Source organism: Phoxinus phoxinus (assembly GCF_949152265.1).
Source record: "Phoxinus phoxinus genome assembly, chromosome: 9".
NCBI classification, from domain to species: domain Eukaryota; kingdom Metazoa; phylum Chordata; class Actinopteri; order Cypriniformes; family Leuciscidae; genus Phoxinus; species Phoxinus phoxinus.
Window position 1 is genome coordinate 7,505,966 of NC_136884.1, and position 21,347 is coordinate 7,527,312.

General features: G+C 37.6%; 2 protein-coding genes and 1 long non-coding RNA gene across 6 annotated transcripts in view; all 3 read right to left on the reverse strand.

Annotated features, from left to right (window-relative positions):
• Positions 1 to 73: 73 nt before the first annotated feature.
• LOC307004292 lies at positions 74 to 3,032 on the reverse strand. The gene is made up of 4 exons (XR_013798975.1): positions 2,831 to 3,032; positions 1,978 to 2,031; positions 1,619 to 1,760; positions 74 to 350 (listed from the first exon to the last, which is right to left on the reverse strand). It is a non-coding gene; the product is annotated as an uncharacterized lncRNA (long non-coding RNA).
• Positions 3,033 to 3,996: 964 nt separating this feature from the next.
• LOC307004286 (scavenger receptor cysteine-rich type 1 protein M130-like) lies at positions 3,997 to 14,430 on the reverse strand. Of its 3 annotated transcripts, none has more exons than XM_079623392.1 (21): positions 14,196 to 14,430; positions 13,737 to 14,051; positions 11,399 to 11,701; positions 10,910 to 11,236; positions 10,449 to 10,754; positions 9,997 to 10,311; positions 9,480 to 9,794; positions 9,058 to 9,372; positions 8,558 to 8,881; positions 8,164 to 8,481; positions 7,770 to 8,072; positions 7,603 to 7,674; positions 7,100 to 7,414; positions 6,791 to 6,985; positions 6,602 to 6,694; positions 6,143 to 6,205; positions 5,799 to 5,873; positions 5,641 to 5,691; positions 5,286 to 5,348; positions 5,020 to 5,088; positions 3,997 to 4,697 (listed from the first exon to the last, which is right to left on the reverse strand). In XM_079623392.1, exons 1-21 carry the CDS (start codon positions 14,311 to 14,313, stop codon positions 4,648 to 4,650), a joined length of 4,305 nt encoding a protein of 1,434 aa, XP_079479518.1. In that variant the 5' UTR covers positions 14,314 to 14,430; the 3' UTR covers positions 3,997 to 4,647. The 3 variants fall into 3 exon arrangements, with proteins under 3 accessions (XP_079479518.1, XP_079479516.1, XP_079479517.1); XM_079623390.1 differs by having other exon boundaries at positions 6,791 to 6,994; XM_079623391.1 differs by having other exon boundaries at positions 4,000 to 4,697; positions 5,026 to 5,088; positions 6,791 to 6,994.
• Positions 14,431 to 16,431: 2,001 nt separating this feature from the next.
• The window catches only part of tmtc2a (transmembrane O-mannosyltransferase targeting cadherins 2a), a 29,576-nt gene continuing 24,660 nt past the window's right edge, over positions 16,432 to 21,347 (reverse strand). Inside the window, exons 8-12 of one of the 2 annotated variants that reach the window (XM_079623394.1) lie at positions 20,855 to 20,976; positions 18,963 to 19,044; positions 18,328 to 18,442; positions 17,847 to 17,910; positions 16,432 to 17,661 (exon numbers count right to left, since the gene is read on the reverse strand). In XM_079623394.1, coding sequence (XP_079479520.1) covers positions 17,482 to 17,661; positions 17,847 to 17,910; positions 18,328 to 18,442; positions 18,963 to 19,044; positions 20,855 to 20,976 — 563 coding nt within the window. In that variant the 3' untranslated portion in view covers positions 16,432 to 17,481. The remainder of the gene's footprint in view (positions 17,662 to 17,846; positions 17,911 to 18,327; positions 18,443 to 18,962; positions 19,045 to 20,854; positions 20,977 to 21,347) is intronic. The other variant, XM_079623395.1, reaches the window with a different exon arrangement.

Here is a 21,347-nt window from a genome sequence, read left to right on the forward strand (position 1 = left end):
CAAAGTTATCAATTTGAATATGTAAAATACTTTACCTGAGCAGATGACTCCAGCATCTTTACTATGATCACAGTTGGTTTTACCCCATCCTAAGAACCCACAGTTCTTCAGTGTAGACTCTAATCCAGCACATAACACAGCAGTCATCCAGATTGGTCCTGATCCTGCTCCAAAATGAGCATCACCCAGAGCATCTACAGGTTCTCCACAGTCCAGTTCTCTACACACCACTGCAGCATCAGCCAAATCCCAGTCATCTCCACACACTGTTCCCCACTGACCTCTATGAAGAACCTCCACTCTACCAGCACAGCTACTGTGACCATCAACCAGCCTCACATTCACACGGTCTAAATATTAAGCAGTAACAATAAGAGATGAAAGATGAAGGGATTAGAGTTTAATTTATAGCCTTACAAAGTGAGACAACTGGCAAAATGGGACACATCTGAATATTTAAAATGAATATTCAGAGTTCAATACAAGTTTAGCTCAATCAAAATGTTAAATTATGCTGACTTTCTTCTTTTTATTAAAAAATTAAAGAGGTTTAAAGACAGAAATGTGAAGCTTATAATTTTATAAAAGCACTTAAGTCAATTATCCTAAAATGCATTATTGTTTCAGCTGTAAATAGTTAAAAACAATTATAGGGTTTATACCATTACGCTGTTATGGTAACAACAAAATTTAAAATTGGAAATAACTTTGCACAGAAAAGGTTAGTAAGCATTTTCCCCCCACATTAAAATCATGTTAACACATATTTGTTAACGTCTTGTTTCTATATTATTGAGACAGTGAGTATTTTAAAGTTTACATATTGGCCTCATTCTCTTCCATTGCAAATGTCTCACTGTAAACCTTTTTTTAAAGGGAGGACATGTAGAAATAAAGTAACATCTTATCCCTAAAAGGTCTTTTTTCCCATGTTTGTCATGATAACAACTTAATTTCCTTGTGATCTTGACATATCATAATACAGCATTTATCGTGCTGGATTGTGAATGAACGAATCTTTATCTTTTTTTGTAAAAATGTTCATGGGACTTGCTCAAGCTAACATGTCTGTCACTAATATTTCCAAATCAATGTTTATCAAATCAGAAAAATGTGTGATCCCTTTTATGGCCAACGTGAGGGACAGAGATGCCTGCAAGGTTATAGAATGATGTTTAACACATGGCGATTAAATCGCTTTCAACCAGAGAAAAGGTGAGCAATGTATGTTTTTTTTTTTTTAGAAGACAATTGCAATCTTGATATCACATTAAAAATTTAATTGCGATCACAAGACAACAAGACAAAACATCTACAATAATGGCCTCTTAGGGTTTCAATAAATAAATATTCATATTATTTTGATAATGATATATTATAATGAATAAAAAAAGACCATCATATAAAACTTATTTATAGCTCTTTATAAATTGGAGGGACAGAGAGAAAGAGAAAGGGAAAGAGAAAAATTGCCTGTTAAACACAGGAGCACATAGTGACAATGCGATTACACGGGCATCTAAAAAAACACATTACAGTGTAGTTTAATTTTAAGATCTTAAATAACAGCCCTTGATTTCTAAAAGATAACAATCTCTTTAATTTAATCTATACATACCAGCTGTGATGAATATTATAATTGAAGACAGTAAAATGAGTGTCAGGCATCTCTTCATCTCTGTCTGCATGATTAATTCAACATCCAGTACAAGCTTCTCCACTGATGATACAGAAGTACAGGCGTCCTCTCTCTCAGCCCCCTTAATGAGAGAGAAAGAGGTTCAAAACCCTCCAATCACACTCACTGTTACCTTATTAGACAGAACAGAGGAAATCATCAAACAACTCAGTGACAAATCAGACGAGGCATTTATGATATTCTCCATATATATATCTATAACTGTCAGTGCTGATGAACTCCTCCTTCCCACCTATCAAGACTGATGCAGAAACACACACACACACACACACACACACACTTACAGGAGACAGGAAACTCTCCAGTTTATTTACAGCATCAAAGCCCAACACCTGCAGAGAAGAGATAAAAGCACTGATAACTAACTGTCAATATCCTATACTAAACACGGTCTATTAATGTATACATGTTAGCATGACATTAACACGTAATAAACTCAACTCTGTAAAATGAACTCTTTTACAAAAGCATTTAAGTAAATGTTTACCAAGAGCACAGCACACAAGTAAACCCTTATTACACTAGTGACACATTTTTTATTTTAAAAACTAATTTTGTGAAACATTTTATCTATAATTCCTGTTCCTGTAGCTCAGTGCAGAGCATTGCGTTAACAAAGCAAGGTTTGGGTTCGATCCCAGGGGATTGCACATACCGTATAATTGTATAGGATAATGCAATGTAAGTCGCTTTGGATAAAAGCGTCTGCCAAATGCATAAATGTAAATGTACTTAATTGCACAAACAGATGAATGAGAGTGGAGGATGGAGGAGGACATGAGGCAAAAATTAATATTAGTCTTTCACAGCTGCAAATCTATCAACAACCATAATTTAAGTGAAACCTATGATGTTTTTGTAAACTGACCATTAGTATTGCAGCTGTGAAAGAGACATGGCAGCAGCAAACAGACTGGAGTAGCTTGAGCACAGAAACTCTTGACAGGAAAAAAAAAAAAAGGATTTCTGAAGACACTTTTAGCTCACAATTCACAACAAATGATATCAATAATTAATTTTTTTTAAAGAAACTCATGCGAGTCATGGCATTTATGATTAACCAGGTAAAGTCAAGTAAAAAAAAAATCTGTATTAGCGCTTTATACAATACAGGTTGTTTCAAAGCATTACCGTGATAAACAGGAAATGACGATTCAATGATGCAGTAAAGCAGCTCTAAAAAGACAACAGCTCAGTGTTGATTTAGTTCGTTTTTTATTTTTTTTATTTTTATTATGGAATGAGTTAAATTCTGATGTAATCAGCTCCGATAGTGTCAGTGCAGTCAGATCAATAATATTGTTGAATATGTGTCCCCAACTAAGCAAACCAAAAGACCAAACTCCACTGGTGACAGAAATGGGGGGAAGGGGGTATTGCGAGAAACCAGGCTCAGTCGAGGCAAGAACGAACTAGTTGTACTAGGCTAGTTCCAGATTGCACCACAAATCAACCTGTGGATTGATCATTCAGAATATTTTATACAGTTCCTTCTGCTTTTTTTTTTTTTTTTTTTTTTTAACCTTTATTTAACCAGGTAGGCACATAGAGGACTCATTCTCATTAAAAACGGCGACCTGGCCAAGATAAAGCGTCATAGTGCAGACAACAATAAGTTACACATAAAAGACAAGACAGTGTAAAAGACAAGACAATGCTTGAAGTTGTTCGAGTACATCTGTGACGAAGGCTTGGGCGAATTACAACACACAGTCACACACACACTTTTTGTGTTTTAGGACTCTACATGGACACCGATATATTGTAGGCTAGGCTACAAACTTTACATCCCCTAACCCTTACAAAAAGCATTCTGCATTTAAAATTTTCACACAAAAAAATGCTATTATGATTTATAATACTGAAACTTCAATGATTGAAATTGTAGCATACATTTAAGAAATGTATATTACTGTAACTCATCGTTATCCACAAGATGGCAGTAAAAGCCTGTAACGTTCAACTGAAATGTGCTGGATCTGTTTGAACTGTCAAGGTCATTTTATCTGTCTATATAAATCAAAGCATAATCTCAAAGTCTCCAAGATGTTTAAATACAAACCAGCATGAATTGTTTCAAGTTATATTTTGTCAGTGTAGCCTACTACTTTAGACAGCATATTGAAGTTTATTTTTTCTGCTTAATTTGGAGTTAGCAGAAAACAGTTATAAGAATCACAATAGAGATCAATTAAATAATATATATATATATTATTATATATATATATCTTAAATACAACCACATCAAAGACAGACAACAGAATAATCGAGATAATGAATCAGATATTCTTAAAATAGTTCATTCTTGGCTTTAATTAACATTCTTTAAATATTCAGAACACTTCAGGAATCGGGAGTAGAAGAGAATTATGATCTCTCAAATAATGAGAAAGATATTTTTTTCTCTTCAGAAATGCTGTTTGCTTAAATATTCAATACACACAATTTGTAATTTTAATCTTTTTGGGTGAGATATGTACTCATTGCATCCTACAATGTAATGCAATTGATTTCTTATTGTTTTCTATTAGTGTAAATGTACAACTTCACAACAACAACATAGACACTGAATAACATTTATGCAAACATCATATTTCAGGTTATTTATTAATGTTTTCTAACATATATTCAAAAATGATCAGAACATTTATTTGCAATTGCAAGACATTGTAACTATCATGTTTTTGTTTTTTTTTCACTGGAAGACTCTCCTACATCTCAATTATTTGACAGGAACAAAAAGAGGAAATAAATGTTTAAATGTCAAAAGATTTAACCCTGACCCTGATTAACAACCCTGAACTGTGGCAATCATGCATAAACAATGCTTACTAGAAATTATCAAAAAGGAACTCTAAAAGTATAGTTTCAAATTTTTGCCAAATATTTCAGGTATTTTGTTAAATAAAAAAATAAATTCCAGAAGAGCAGTGGGTGTGGCCATCCAGTCAAACCGCTTCTCTCTCATCGCTCGACTCCTCCCCCGCATCATCATAGTCTGCATTAAAGAAAGAGCAACACAGTTCAATTTTGTGATTGCATCAGTTTTTCAAACTGAGTTAATTTAAATCAGCAAATGACTTTTAAAATAATTGTATAATTGTGTCTTTAATTTTATTCTAAAATATGTAGTAAATAACGAGGCGTGTTCAAACTTTTGACAGTATATAATATGCGTGCGTGTGTGAGACAATTACAATGGTATGGGGAATTCAGTTTCAATTCAGATGTAAACTGATGAATTTCTTAAATTGTGAATCTTAAACATGAAATATATTACAATATTTGATTGTGTGGGAATCATAAGACATAATGCTTACCCTTACTTAACAAGTTTCTCAAATCTTCAGTGATACTCCACACATCATCATACTCATCCTGATCTCCCTCTTTACACATAAAAAAAATTGTTTTATAATTATAATTAAAAAAAAATACAGGTTGTGTCATTGATCTTGGCCTTCATGACTGTCTGTGACTATATTTACACCTGATGAAGCCATGAAGATTCAATAATTGGTAGAAACGCATGTTCACTATATCTTAGAAAACAAATGTAGATTAAAAATGAAGTTGTGTGACTCACCCATTACACATTGAGAGCACTGTCCATTAATGATGACATCATCATAATCCTCTGGTGTGTCCACTACACACACACACACACACACACACACACACACACACACACACACACACAAACACACACACACACACACGTTCTTAAATATAACATAACATGGGTGGGAAAATGTGTAAAAAATGTTTTTAATCTCTCACCATTAACTACTATATATATATATATATATATATATATATATATATATAGTGAGAATTGAAATCTCTCACTATTAACTATGACTTTTGCCTCAAACTCCTAATTATTGATTATTAGTAGTTTGGGGGAAAAAAATATTTAGAAAAAACACATTTTCCAGTACCATAGGTCTGTCCACTGGTAATGACATCATCATAGCCCTCTGGTGTGTCATCTACAAATTTAACATGAAATCAATGCCATCAAACTCAAAACAAACTTGAATGTATATATGAATATGTAGACTGTAGAATAACAGAGAGAACAGAAGTGAACCAGCACCTGTCTCACAAACTGGTTTTGGTACATGAATGATGATTTCCTCATAGTATCCAGATGTGCTTGCATTCACCCTCTCTTCAACATCAGAACAAAATATCAATATAAAAAAATAAAGATATTTGCAGAAATAAAATTCAGCCAGAAAGGTCTTTATGATTTTAATAATCTGGTAATGAAATGACCAGTTAACAAAGCCAATGTCATTATGCCATTGCTATTCAAAACATCAGACTATTATATAAGCATTGTATATTGGGGTGCACATTTACAGGTCATACATTTCCTGGAATTTGTGAATTTCACGGTTGACTTTTTTTTTTTACAGTTTGAAAATCACCTCTAACCTGAGAGAAGCAAATCAACATCTTCATACCCAGAATTCAGTTCTTCAGAGATGAGACTCCCTCCTGTTAAAGGAGAGCAGAACAGAAACAGACTGAATCCTCTTGTCCTTTGGGTCATAAAACTCTGTGATAGTGAGAGCAAGAAGATTTTTTTGGGAGGGGGACTGGAGTATATATGTTCAGTTTGAATGGCATTGTAAATGCTAGGGAATAAGGGTTCATCTACTTCACTTCATAGGAAGTGGAGAGGGAAATTTGTGCATCACCACAGCACTTGAAGTTTGATTGATATAAACACCAGGGAATGAAAAAATAACAACCAGGTGTGGTTTGGAATGTTCATGGGTACAATGTACACAAGAGGCAACAGTTACAATGGAAGAAGAGAAGTAAAAACTTTGGGACCGTTTGATCAGAATGCCGAAGTTAAAGTTTTAACAATCTCTGATGATGCCTCACCTGTATGAGTGATTTGATTGTGTCTGTGATAAATTTCCTCATAAACTACCTCACTTGGAGCCCTGTGCAGTCCTGTGTACCAGTCGGAGAGAGCTGTGTGTAGACAGACAAACCTGCCGTCAGTTCACAACACATGACTGATCACACACTGAATAAGACACAATATGACAGTCTCTGGATCTCTCCTACCTCTCCTCATCACTCTGTTCTGCTGAATCACTATAAGCAGTGGCACTAAGAGCAGTAAGAGCAAAACTCCCAGTACAACCACAAGCACAGAGAGAGACGCTGCTGGAGGAGTTTGTGGAGGAGTGATTGATGTTGAGCGCACTGTCTGAGAAACTGGAGGAGAAGCTGATGTTGTTGTGGCAGGAGTAGTGGACACTGACAAATCTGGCAAGACAGACATAAAACACATTGTAAAAAGCAAATACACAGATATTATTCGCTCTAAAATTATGTACAAATGACTAATATTGGTCAGAGTTTTGCAGTGACCTGCACATGTGAGTCCAGCGTGCTCTTTGTGGGAACAGTCAGTGTGCTTCTTCAGGGAGAGAGGACAGTCCCACAGGTGAATCTCATTCCCTCTGCACTCGACTCTGTTCAGCCACACAACACCTTCACCAGCACCAAAGACTGAATTCCCATCAGCCCTCAGTGCGTCTCCACAACCCAGCTGCCTGCAGACCACCTGAGCATCGCTGATGTCCCACAGATCAGCACAGACTGAACCCCACACAGCGTTATGATACACCTCCAGCCTCCCAGAGCACCGGCCCGAACCTCCACTCAGTCTGAGAGGAACATGATCTAAATCACACACAGCAAAGACATTATTGTATACCAACAAAGTACAGTACTGTCAGAACAGCAACACCTACAGTATGTATGTGTGGTGTGAGATTAAATCCTCTTGGTGCCCCAAGCTCAAAATAACATGCATACATAACATATGGATGTTATGATTTGTATGTTCTTCTACATCAAATTAACTTAACCTGAACACTGTCTCTGATGTGGAGATGTGGAGCATGACAAATAGCTTCTAGGGGACTCGTGACTCTCCTGTTCTGTAATCACAAGTTAATAAATACATTTTGTTCATACACTCAATAATGTTAATGGATTATTGTTGTATTTTTAGAGATGCTTGCAACAGTCTTACCTGAGCAGGTGACTTTGGCCACCTCATCTCTGTTACAGTAGTTCTCTCCCCAAGGTAAAGATGGACAGTGCCACAGATTTGAATCATGCGGTCGACATTTCACTTCATCCAGCCAGTTACGAGCCGATTCCAGTCTTGCTATAGAATTGAAAAAAGCACCAGATCTTCCACAGTTCAGCTCTTGACAGATCAGACTCGCTGTCTCTCTGTTCATCTGGTTCCAGCACACATTACCCCAGGATCCATTGTAGAAAACCTCCACATTCCCTTCACAGCCCTCAGTTAACCTGATCTCTTTAAACTCTAGATGGAAAAAGACAAGAGCAATTGGTTGTGCTAAATCTAAAATGGTATAATATATATATATATATAGCAAACATTTCCACTAGTGTACCTGAGCATACGACTCCTACATCCTCCTTGTGTTGACAGTCATGTTTCCCCCAGCCTGGAGAAGAGCAGTTCCACAGGGACGTCTCATTCCCCTCACACTCCACCTCATCCAGCCATATGTGTCCAGAACCAGGACCAAACCAGGCTGGTACCTGCTGGTTACTGAGGGCCACTCCACACTGCAGCTGTCTGCACACCACATGGGCATCTTTAATATCCCAGGAGTCATCACACACTGTCCCCCATGAGCCGCTGTGAAAAACCTCCAGCCTCCCTGCACAGTCTCCCCCAGAACCCACCAGCCTGATGGACCCGCGACCTGATATTCAGAGAGAGAAAAACTCATTATTGATCACTAACAACTGAAGAATCTGCCCAGATGTTGTTGTTCTCACCAAGGCAGGTGATTGACAGCTGTTGTGTGGAGCTGCAGTTGAGAGTTTGTGGAGAGCTGCAGTTCCCCAGATGAGCTTCACTCCCAGAGCACTGGAAGCCCGTCACACACTCATGACTGTGTTCAGGACTGGATGAAGAGGAGCCGGAGAAGTTCAGCACAGAGCCACAGCCCAGCTGTCTGCAGACCACAGAGGATTCAGTGAGACTCCAGGAGTCCAGCAGAACTCTCCTCCAGACCTGATGGATGGAAACTTCCAGCTCCCCCTCACACTGTCTCTCTCCAGACAACCGCACCAGACCGTCATGAACAGCCAGAGAAGAATCTAGAGAAGAGAGCTCATGTTTTATTTGCAAGTTTGGTAATATGCTTTACATTAATGATAAATTTTATAAAAAAATGAATGAACAAAAAGAAAACTGAAATATTGCATTTATAGGCCTACTATTAAGTCTTTCAGGAGCATGAAATCAATGAAGTCTTCCAGTAACATGGACTCACTAGAGCAGATGACTCCAACATCTCGTCCATGAGAACATTCAGCTCGACTCCATGAAGAGACGGAACATTCTGAGAGTTTTGTTTCATTCCCGTCACAATCAAACACATCAGCCCAGATTTCACCACTTCCCTCTCCAAACCAGTCTGATCCCACAACAGACACAGCAATCCCACAATTCATCTGTCTACAGAGGACACTGGCAGCTCTCATATCCCAGCATGCATCACACACTGTGCCCCATTCACTGAAGTACTGACGTTCAACTCGACCAGAACAAATGTCAGGACCATTGACCAGTCTGATGTCAGTGTAACCTGGATAAAGTACAGAGTTTACTTAAACAGTAGGAAACATGAAATATAAATGTTTTTAAAAATGTTTTATGATTATTTCAATAAGTTGAAAACTACAGTTCCATTACCAGAACAGAACAGTCCAATATAATTCTCATGAGTACAGTGGTGTTTGAGAGACAATGATGTTGGACAGAAAGATATATAAGACTCATTTCCTCTGCACTGAATCTCTTGTGTCCACATCTGAGCGTCTCCTTTTCCAAAAGCATCTTCTCCCAGCATCTGTACAGGAGCCCCACAGTCCAGCTCTCTACACACAACCTCTGCATCCTGCTGGTCAAAGGCAGCAGCACACACTGAAACCCAGGTGTTTCCATGAACCATCTCTAATCTCCCAGAGCACAAATGAGGTCCATTGGTAAGTCTGGAATGTGTATGATCTGTTTTTATTACATTAAAAATGGTACAAAACAGAGAAAACAGTTATTCAGAGTGGCAAGCTTAAGAGAGGATATTGTATTTAGCAGTTGCAGTCCCTAAATAACAATAATCGTATGAAAATTAAGATTAGTTGTTCTGTCAAGAGAGTTTTGTGTAATTTATGATGTTTATCACAATATAAAAGTACACTATGTCATTCACCTGAACAGATGACTCCAGCATCATTATTATGACCACAGGTATGTTTACCCCATCCTGCTGATTCACAGTTTTTCAGTGATGACTCAATTCCAAAACAAGATAAAACACTCATCCAGATTGGTCCTGATCCTGGTCCAAAATGAGCATCACTCAGAGCATCTACAGGTTCTCCACAGTCCAGTTCTCTACACACCACTGCCGCATCAGCCAAATCCCAGAAATCATCACACACTGTTCCCCACTGACCTCTATGAAGAACCTCCACTCTACCAGCACAGGGACTGTTGCCATCAACCAACTTCACATTCATTACATCTATGAGAGGGTAATAGAAATGGAGAGAGAAAAGCATTTATCAAACTTAAAATAATATAATAGACCAGCGTGTTGCTTTGTGATGGGTTCAAATACAGTATATGTGTATCTTTTCAGTCATTTAATTCAGCTCTTACCAGCACACACCAGTTTAACATCATTGTCATGTGAACAGTTGTTTTCATATGATAGGGATTTTGAACAGAAGTGAATCTGAGACTCATTTCCTCTGCACTGAATCTCTTGTGTCCACATCTGAGCGTCTCCTTTGCCAAAATCATCTTCTCCCAGGACCTGTACAGCAGCCCCACAGTCCAGCTCTCTACACACAACCTCTGCATCCTGCTGGTCAAAGGCAGCGTCACACACTGAAACCCACGTCTGATCATCAAGTATCTCCAATCTCCCAGAGCAGCGAGAACCTCCTCCAACCAGCCGGACTTCTAAAAAAAGCAATAGAACAGAAAAATGTTCAGAAAACAAAAATCAATGACAAATTATTTATTTAAAAATAATACTGGTGTGTACGTATAGTATATAATTTAAATATATACAGTATTTTATAGAATAAAATGAGGTTTGGAGCAGTTTACAGTACCTGAGCAGATGACTCCAGCATCTTCAGTGTGATCACAGTTGCTTTTATCCCATCCTGATGACCCACAGTTCTTCAGTGTAGACTCTGATCCAGTGCATAATACAACATCCATCCAGATTGGTCCTGATCCTGGTCCAAAATGAGCATCACCCAGAGCATCTACAGGTTCTCCACAGTCCAGTTCTCTACACACCACTGCAGCATCAGCCATATCCCAGTCTTCTCCACACACTGTTCCCCAGTCTCCTCTATGAAGAACCTCCACTCTACCAGCACAGCGACTGTGACCACCAACCAGCCTCACATTCACACTCACGTTCAAACCGTCTATATATTGAACAGAGTGCATTAGAGACGAAGAGACAATGAGAAACAGAGAGGAATAACGAGTGAGATAAAAGAAATAAGACAATGAGGAGGGAAAGCACATTGATATAACATCAAGTTTTAATCTGGGGATTTAAATCTGAAGTGAAAATTTGTTTCAACCTGCACACACAAATTCAACGTTGTTGCCATGAGAACAGTTGTTTTCATCTAATGGTGATGTTGGACAGAGGTGAATGTGAGACTCATCTCCTCTGCACTGAATCTCTTGTGTCCACATCTGAGCGTCTCCTTTGCCAAAAGCATCTTCTCCCAGCACCGGTACAGGATCCCCACAGTCCAGCTCTCTACACACAACCTCTGCATCCTGCTGGTCAAAGGCAGCGGCACACACTGAAATCCACGACTGATCATCAAGTATCTCTAACCTCCCAGAGCAGCGAGAACCTCCAACCATTCTGACTCCTGTAACAACAACACAGCTAATTTAAATAGTTAATTGAACAAAAAAAATTCAAATGATATTATTATTATTTATATAAAAAATATTATATATATATATATATATATATATATATACCAGCGCAGTAACTCTGACCACCAACCAAAGGTGTGCGTATATATGTATACATCAAATGATTCAACCCCATTGCAAATCAGGTTATTTGACAAAATGTACAGACTTTCAGCTGTTTGAAATGAGCAAATCAAACAAAAGTAATTGAAATAGCTCAACACAACAAATTTTTCAAGTGGTTTCCCCAAATTGAATAATTTCGAGACTGCAGAAGTCATTAAAAGTTGTATTTTCAGTTGAATTTGGGGAAACCACTTGAAACATTTGCCGTGTTGAGCTATTTCAATTACTTTTGTTTGATTTGTTCATTGCAAACAGCTGAAAGTCTGTACATTTAGTCAATAAACCTGATTTGCAATGGGAGTTGAATAATTGTGATTCCATCTATAAAACTGTACACTTGATATAAACAATTATATTTGATAAATTATTAAGATCATATTTATATGGAAGAAAAATGTGGCAAGTTTTATATTTGTATTTGTATTTATTTATATATAAACCAACTAGAATATTAAAACCTATTAGGAGTGTGAAAACAGATTGGGAAATAATAAGAAGCATATATGTTAAAGCTATAGTCTTTGTGTGGTTATGTATGTCACATATGTAAACAAGAAGAAAGTCTGGTATTTTTGAGAAATCGTACAGCATGAATGCAGTGGTAGTCGTGTAATTCGGACAACTTAGTATATAGCAACTAGTAAGTCATATTTTTAAAGTCAGCATGAAATGGAAAATGTGACAGTCTGTTCTTCCCTGACTTATAATCACTCAAACATAGTTCAACTGCATGATCCTATAATCTCATGTCTACAACCTATATATGTGACTATTATGCCTATCACACATAATTCATGCAATTGTTATAACTAATGGTTGACAAAGTGTTTCTTGTTTCCTACAGTAGATCGTCAGTTCCTAATTCAAAAGATGACGAATGAAATCTGTGTAAATTGTATTGTATTATTATAATAGGAATCATGTCTAAACTTTGCTCTCTGCTTAGAGCGGGTTAAGAGACCACAGATAACGTGTAATTTTATGGTGAGAGGAGAAGAAACAGCCACCTCTGAACTAAAGACAGCGTCTAATTGGTCAGAACTCGTCTGAGAGGCTGGACAGACTCCTCAGGTTAAAATCTCAGGACACGAAGAAAGGATCAGACGACAGAGATCAAGATCAGAAGAACATGGTGGGTTCCCTTACAGAAAAAACACATGGACTTCACATGTGAAAAAACTCATGTTGATCACATGTGGAAAACATGTGATAACGTGAAATTCATGTGTTTTTTCTGTAAGGGTTAACAGTTTCATTCAAGCCATCTAACTCTCGTCTCACTTTTCTTCCTTACTTAGTTTCCCTTTCTTTCCGTTGATATCAAATGTAATAACCCTGCATAAGAAATGATAGAAGGGAAAAACGATATATGGTTCGTTCAGGTCAAGTCAAGTGCACATAGAAACTTGGGATTTCATCATTTCACTCCTAGAACTCATTCTTTCCTCACTTTCTTTCTTTCTGCAATTCGTGTGAATGTGTGTTTATGTGTTAGATATTAGTTTTATGTGTTCGAAATATCAATAAAGTCTCATTTGTATTTAAAGAGAAGTGTTCTTGTGTTATGTGCTTACAGATTTAATGTCTTAAACTGCTGATAGTTACATTGGTAATAAATAGTGTTTTCACTACTGATGGATATTAATATTGATATTGATATCTGATATTGATATCTGCTGCAGAGCTGATAGTTACCATGATCACTCATGGTTGTTTTACACACTAACTCCTGGCCACAAGAGCAAACAACGTAGTTTCCTCAACAATAGAATAGAAAATAGGCCTACTCTAAATTTTGGTGAAATGAGGACACTTTTAGTAAAGTTATATTAAGGTGAGGAACTGTACAAAGCAGTTTACCTGAGCAGATGACTCCAGCATCTTCAGTGTGATCACAGGTGCTTTTACCCCATCCTGATGACCCACAGTTCTTCAGTGTAAACTCTGATCCAGTACACGAGACATAACTCATCCAGATTGGTCCTGATCCTGGTCCAAAATAAGCATCACCCAGAGCATCTACAGGTTCTCCACAGTCCAGTTCTCTACACACCACTGCAGCATCAGCCATATCCCAGTCATCTCCACACACTGTTCCCCACTTTCCTCTATGAAGAACCTCCACTCTACCAGCACAGCGACTGTGACCACCAACCAGCCTCACATTCACACTGACTATATTAAATAAAGAAGTGAACAGATGGAGAGATAATGTGCAGTCAGAAAAAGAGAGTTAAAAGAATCACAGAAAAAAATATTTCATACAGTGTCAAAAGATTTGACATAGATTTTATAAATGTAAAAGAAATCCACACTGACCTGCACACACCAGTTTAACATCATTGTCATGTGAACAGTTGTTTTCATATGATAGGGATTTTGGGCAGAGGTGAATCTGAGACTCATTTCCTCTGCACTGAATCTCTTGTGTCCACATCTGAGCGTCTCCTTTTCCAAAAGCATCTTCTCCCAGCACCGGTACAGGAGCCCCACAGTCCAGCTCTCTACACACAACCTCTGCATCCTGCTGGTCAAAGGCAGCGTCACACACTGAAACCCACGACTGATCATCAAGTATCTCCAACCTCCCAGAGCAGTGAAAACCTCCAACCAGCCGAACTCCTAAAGGCATCCAGATCATTTACATGATTTTTTGGGATGAAAAAAAAAACAAAAACCTTGTTGTACACTTAAAAACATTTTATAGATTCCTATAATAATATTTTATATGTGAGAGAAACACCACAACCACAACTAAAATCTACCATTTTAAAAAGTGAAAAAGATTGAGAAAAGAAATGTTAAAGAAACATGTCATATAGGTTTACTCACATTTATTTATTAGCATACATAAGTAAGATAAGGAGAAACAACACAATGAGTGTTTAAACAGTTGTGATTTGAGGTCAGTAAGATTTAGTTTGCAACAAAAAAATTAATTGAGCAAGATGCATTTATTTGTTTAAATGGCAGTAAAGTCATTTAGAATGTTACAAAATATTTCTGTTACAAATAAATGCTTTAAACTCCTTAAAAACACACACACACACGCACATCCACAATTCATTAAGCGCAGCACGACCACCACTGTGGTGAAATTGTGCATGAGCACCAAATCTAAGATTTCAGGATTTCAGATTTCAATTTTAAAATGTTATTTTCAACTGTAAAAATAAAATAAAAATAGTACCGTTTTTGCTCGACATAAGCAGCTTCTTTAAAAAAAAAAAAAACAATCTTACTGACCCCAAACTTTTAAATGTGGTGTATAAAATTTAAATATTTTACATATTATGAAAACTATTTTTTGTGATGTAATATTATGGTGCAGAATGGAGCAGTTTACCTGAGCAGATGACTCCAGCATCTTCAGTGTGATCACAGGTGCTTTTACCCCATCCTCCTGACCCACAGTTCTTCAGTGTCGACTCTGATCCATTACACGAGACAGTACTCATCCAGATTGGTCCTGATCCTGCTCCAAATTGAGCATCACCCAGAGCATCTACAGGTTCTCCACAGTCCAGTTCTCTACACACCACTGCAGCATCAGCCATATCCCAGCCAACACGACACACTGTTCCCCACTGACCTCTATGAAGAACCTCCACTCTACCAGCACAGCGACTGTGGCCACCAACCAACCTCACATTCACACTTTTATTTTGTGCAACAGAAAAATGACAGACTGAGAGAGAGAAAGAAGGAAAAAAGAAGAAATTAACAACAAAGCACAAAATATACATAATATGTGCAGGTTAGACAGCAAGTATGATGCAGTATCTTATTGCATATAAATGTTTGAATTGAGATAATTTCATCCTCAACTGAAAGTATAAACCTACTAGCGGTGACGAGTTTGATTAGAAACAACAGACTCCTCATCATCATCTTCTGCTGGACGCACACCATTTCATCAGCTCAGAGAACGCAGCACAAGTTTCTTTACGGTTCCTCAAACACACTGAAGAAACTGGGGACTGTCAGCCCCCTAAAGCGAGAGAGCCCTAAAACTTTCCAATCAGGTTCATCATTACCTTATTAGACACAACAGAGGAAATCATCAAACAACTTCAGTGACAAATCAGAGGAGGCTTTTATGATTTTCACCATATATATCAAAAGCTCGTCAGCGCTGAAAAGAACTCCTCCTCCATATCGAGACACTTCAGTGAGGATGCACACACACAGACACACACACACACACACACACACACACACACACCTGCTAGAGGCAAAAAATAGTCACACACCATATGGGAGACTTTGAAGATTTCAGAGAGAGGAAGCACCCCATGTTATATACAGCATCAGAACCAAACACCTGCTGATACACACTGATAACTGCTCACTTCATATCAATATATGCAACATTTTTTTTTATGTTAAACATATTTTATAAATGTATATTTAAAATTTACAGGATATAATTATATTAATAACAAAACAACATATTTGTCCCAAATTAAAGCTAAATTTGCAACCCATCATTCTAACATATTTAGTTTTATCAATTTTAATGTTCATTGTTAAAAAAGAAAAAAAGAAAAGAAATCAGTTGTAAATAAAAAGGTTTAATTGACTATAGAAACTACAGAGAATTTAGCAGCCTTTGGGCACAACAGGCATGTGCATTGGTTGTGGCAAAGCGTTACTCAACCACAAGATGGCAGAAAAACACTTGTTATTCTAAATACAGGCAGAAGCGGCATATTTAATACTGTAATGCAGTGTACTGTAAAGCACAATCCTGTTCCTGAAAATCATCAACCTACCTATCCAACACACCTGTCTGTAATTATCAAGTTTGCTCAAGGTTGGAGCTGAACTTTTCAGGAAGTTAGATCTCCAGGAACAGATTTGGCATCCTTGCTGTAATCTGTTACTCTTCAGATAGAGGGCAGCGAAACATTCATGAAATGAGCTGATCAACCTCTTGTCAGGAGAGCCATGTTAAACGCTTACTAGAACAGAAAATGTTTAGTTCTTTCTTATAATAAAAATTCGGAATGATTTTTTTGGTCAAACTGACATTTTATTGTGGTAAAATGTTTCGGTAAAAAGTCTGATTAAGCAAATTAAGCTCTATGGCATCAGCAACAACATAGTGCTTCATATAGATTCAGCGCTGGGTGTAGAGAGATTTTAAGTTCTATTAACAACCATTACAAGTGACAAATCGCTGATTTATCAACAATAAATTAACAAAAGACATTTTAAATATCTGCATAATGACACTATATGACACTTCAGTTGGTATGAGTTACCGGTGACAGCCTTCCGTACGCAAAACAGTTCATCCGGGTCACTGCTCTCAGAAGAATACAGTCCAGTTTGTTGCAAACACCACCTCTCCTGCGTGTGTGAGAAGAAGAATTCAGAGGCTATTACACTCTTTCAAGTGCACTTTACTGTTCTCTTACACTATTTACTGTTCAATACAGAACTTCACAGAGGCTCCATCTTCATTTCATTCCCAACCTCTAGACCAGTTCAAGTTTTAACCAACATCAGTCCACAGTAAGGGCTGAATATTTAGAGAAATCCATCTCAAATAAGATCAGACGTCCACAGATGCAATATCTGCAGAGGTTACAGCAGCAGATCAAGTTCCAGCGGCTCGGAGACCCTGTTTCTGCATGACATTCCAGAGTTTGTGGAGGTTGGACTGAGTGATGAGGTCGTCTGGTTTGAGCTGCAGCGCACGGAGGTAGTTGCTCTCAGCTTCCTTCAGCTTCCCATTAAGATGGAGGATGGCCCCGAGATTCATCAGAGCTGCGGGATGCTGGGAGAATGAGAAAAGCAGACACAAAAGAGAGAATCATGAATGGAATATAGAATGTGGTTCTTGAATTAGGTAAGAAAAAAAAAACAGATTTTTAAAACAATAAATATAATGGAAGACTTCAGCAAGGTGACTACGGACAAAAATATCTTACAAATCTAACAAAACATCTAGAAGGTACTTACATCAGGTCTTAAATCAGCTGCCTTCCCATAATGCCATTCAGCTGCCTCATTCAGACTGGCCTGTCTGTGGACAAACACACACAATACTAGAACCTGTAAGTTATTATGAAAATTATTATGCATACATAATCAATTATTAATATTGCTGCGTAATGAGTGTTGGCCCAGGCAAATAGCTTTCTACATACTAGTGTGACTTTAATTTCTCTAATAATAGCATACTCTGCTGCCTCTTCTCACATCAACACAAGTTAGAATAATTAATTAGCTAAGCTGCAAGTAAAATCAATATGTCCATGTATTTGTTTGGAAAGCAGCTGTGGAATAAGCAGAATGACGTAAAGTCGGGCTAGTCATTATCTCAAAATATTCCCTTGTTTCATCATAGATGATGAAACACGTTGAGTCCACCTGCAATCCACCTGAAACAAGTCTGCAGATGTAGCCACACACACACACACACACACGCACACACACACACCTGAGCATATGAGCAGCGCTGAACACCACGTCAAACTCAGAACTGTCCAGCTCTGCAGCTTTCTGAGCCATTACTGCTGCCTCTCCCAGACGAGACTCTTCACACAGAAACTGACCTGAGAGAGAGAGAGAGAGAGAAAGAAAAAGACAGAGGAGATCACAGGATGGAAACCAACTCAAACACAGCAGGCCAGAAGACCACAGGTTCAACGGTCGAAGATCAGATATGCAGGACATGAAGCACAATGAACCTCTGCTGCTTCAGGACATAAGTTTACCCATTCATTTCAGAGATGAGAAAGGACATGGTTTTGCAAGAGTTGAGAAGGGGCTGTTTACTTAGTCAAACATGAAGCACATTTGGATTCATTGCGAGAATTAAATCTCTTTTTTATTAATTTTCATATCCATATATATTATATGATATAGTACGCATATATTTAATAATAATACTACTACTAATAACATAATAGCGATAATATTTAAAATATATATTATAATTTTTTTAATTAATTAATATTATAAATGCTACATTTAAGAAATAAATAAAGGCCATATTTAAGAAAGACTCTATGGAATAAAATTGTAAGTAAATTGAGCATTGATCAATAGCATTAGAATGGAATCAGACCCTACCGTAATGCATATAGCAGTTTCCTCTAGTAGGATCCAGCTCTATTGCCTTCAGGAAGTAACGCTCTGCTTCAGACTTCTGTCCCTGTGGAGAAATTAAGAAATAATTACAACTACACCCACCGTAAGGGACATAGTCGTAACCGGATCCTTTAAATTTACGCTATACATGATGTTCGATGTTATCAAAGTGTGGGAAAGTACACTTGTGTGACTGTTTCTCCATGTTTGATGTTCAATTGTCTCACTTTCTTTACAGTTCAGTGCTGATTGCTTCCATGTTGGTGTTACCTTTGCAAACGTTCTAGTCATAAGCAGCGAGGTTATATTAGGCTTGCTTCACTGAACAGTTTTGTGGCAAACACTTCAGATAAGAGGATAAAGAAATACCTTGGAAAGCCGTAGCATTTCATGCTCTCATTGGCTGCGGTTCCCGAAAAGCATTCAACTATGTCCAAGAGCGTTTATCAAATGTATAGGCCTATATAAAACTTGAAGTCAGGGTTTCAAAAACCACTAAATACCTGCAGATTTGAATCAAAAAAGGGCAAATACAAAAAAAGCTATTGTTTTAGCCCCAGACCCCGATTTAATCTGTTGACTAGAGTGTTAAATTAGCTTTTCGTGGACATATGAAACTTCAATTTCAAAAACAGCCTGCTAAACTATATACAAGGCTAAATGGAAAAGGAAACAGCAGCAAATGTCCTGAATCTTTCACGTTTTGGCCATCTGACAAAAATGGTCTTGTGAGGTACATCATGACATAACTTCAGTCATTTTGTCTGACGCTGTTCTGTCGGCCTGACAGAGTAAGCCAGCTAATACACCGCAGTTCTTCAACAGGTGGTCAAAAGTTCACCAATAACCTGTTTTCAAGAAGGAAAGAGTAATTAAATTACGCACGGTGCTTGAGGGGTAATAACCGGTTTTAATCTGTGTGTATTAAGTGGACAGGCCAAGTGGGGGTTAGTGGTGGGAGGGGGGTTAAAGTGAGCAAACAGGTTTGAGGCAAGGGTCTGGACTCTTGACCAGCCGTGCCGAGACACAAACCCAAATCAGATTAGGGGGAGGATATGAGATATCACGTCCTGGGGGGGATGCAGCTGCTCGACCTTTCTTCATCACCCCTTCTCCATTTACATCATGGTGGTCAGAGAGGAAAAATATCACGGTCAAGGGTTATTTCTTATGCAGGGAGTGAAAGGGGTGGAATACAAATGTGAAAATCTGATGATGAAAAATCAAAATGATGTTGCCGTTGATATCTGAGAGATGTTTTTGTGTCAATGTTTCTCTCAAGGACGAAGCAATTATTTCTTTCCTCGGCACTAAGAGTCTCATGAAGGGTCATCTGTGGCAAATGATTTTGATAACCAGCTATCTTTGGAGACTTCTTTCCACTTCATCTCCCCATTTGTAGTTTGAAGTCAAACTAAATTGATTTAATTACGCTTTTACAAATCCATTTAGCTTCAGGCTTTTACATTCATACTGAAAATGTAATAGCAACCACAGTGTGTCAATAATACAGCAGCAAATAGTGAAAAATCTTCCATTTAACCTATTCTATTTAATTAAAATATATTATTATTTGGGTAAAATATAAGCATTTTCACTAGTGGTATAATATTATATTATTATTATTATTATTAGTAGTAGTAGTAGTAGTATCATTGGATGGAAGGGATAGAATGGGATGGAATGAAGTGGATGGAAGGGATGGGATGAATGGAATAATGGATAAACAAACAAACACCATGTCAATTGATTTTCAAAATCTTTTTATTTGTTTTCAATGTGTTCTCAGACTTTCAGGTCTCACTTTTGTGTTTGTGACGAAAGAAAAGCTCACAAACACAAAGGGTAATAATGCACTTGTCAGGTTGACTCACCATGATAGACAGCAGTTTTCCATAGGTCAGGTGGGCAGGAACATGGTCGGGTTTGGCCTTCAGTGACTCTCTGTACCAATGTCCCGCTTCCTCTAGATTATTCATCCTCATATACGCCTCACCTGTGGGTCAAAGTCAGAAGGACATCCAAAATTACCTAGAATTCCCTGGACTTCATGCAGACAAATCAAATGCAAAGAAAAGCATATGTCATTGGATTAGTTTGAGGAGTTATGGAAGAATATGACTTTCCAAATATGCTTAGAGTTGATTCACAGACATTAAACCTCTGGAGCACTATGTTTGAAATAAGTAGAGATTTTTTTTTTCTAAACCGCCAGATGTCCCAAAAAAAATAAAAAAAATTGTCCATCATGGTATGAGATTAATAAAGACAGTATCATACAAGGGACAGAAACCATAAGCGTAACTGTAACCGCAAGCAACTGAGCTTTCAAAAGACTACAAGTTAAACTTGTTATATTAAGGTCAT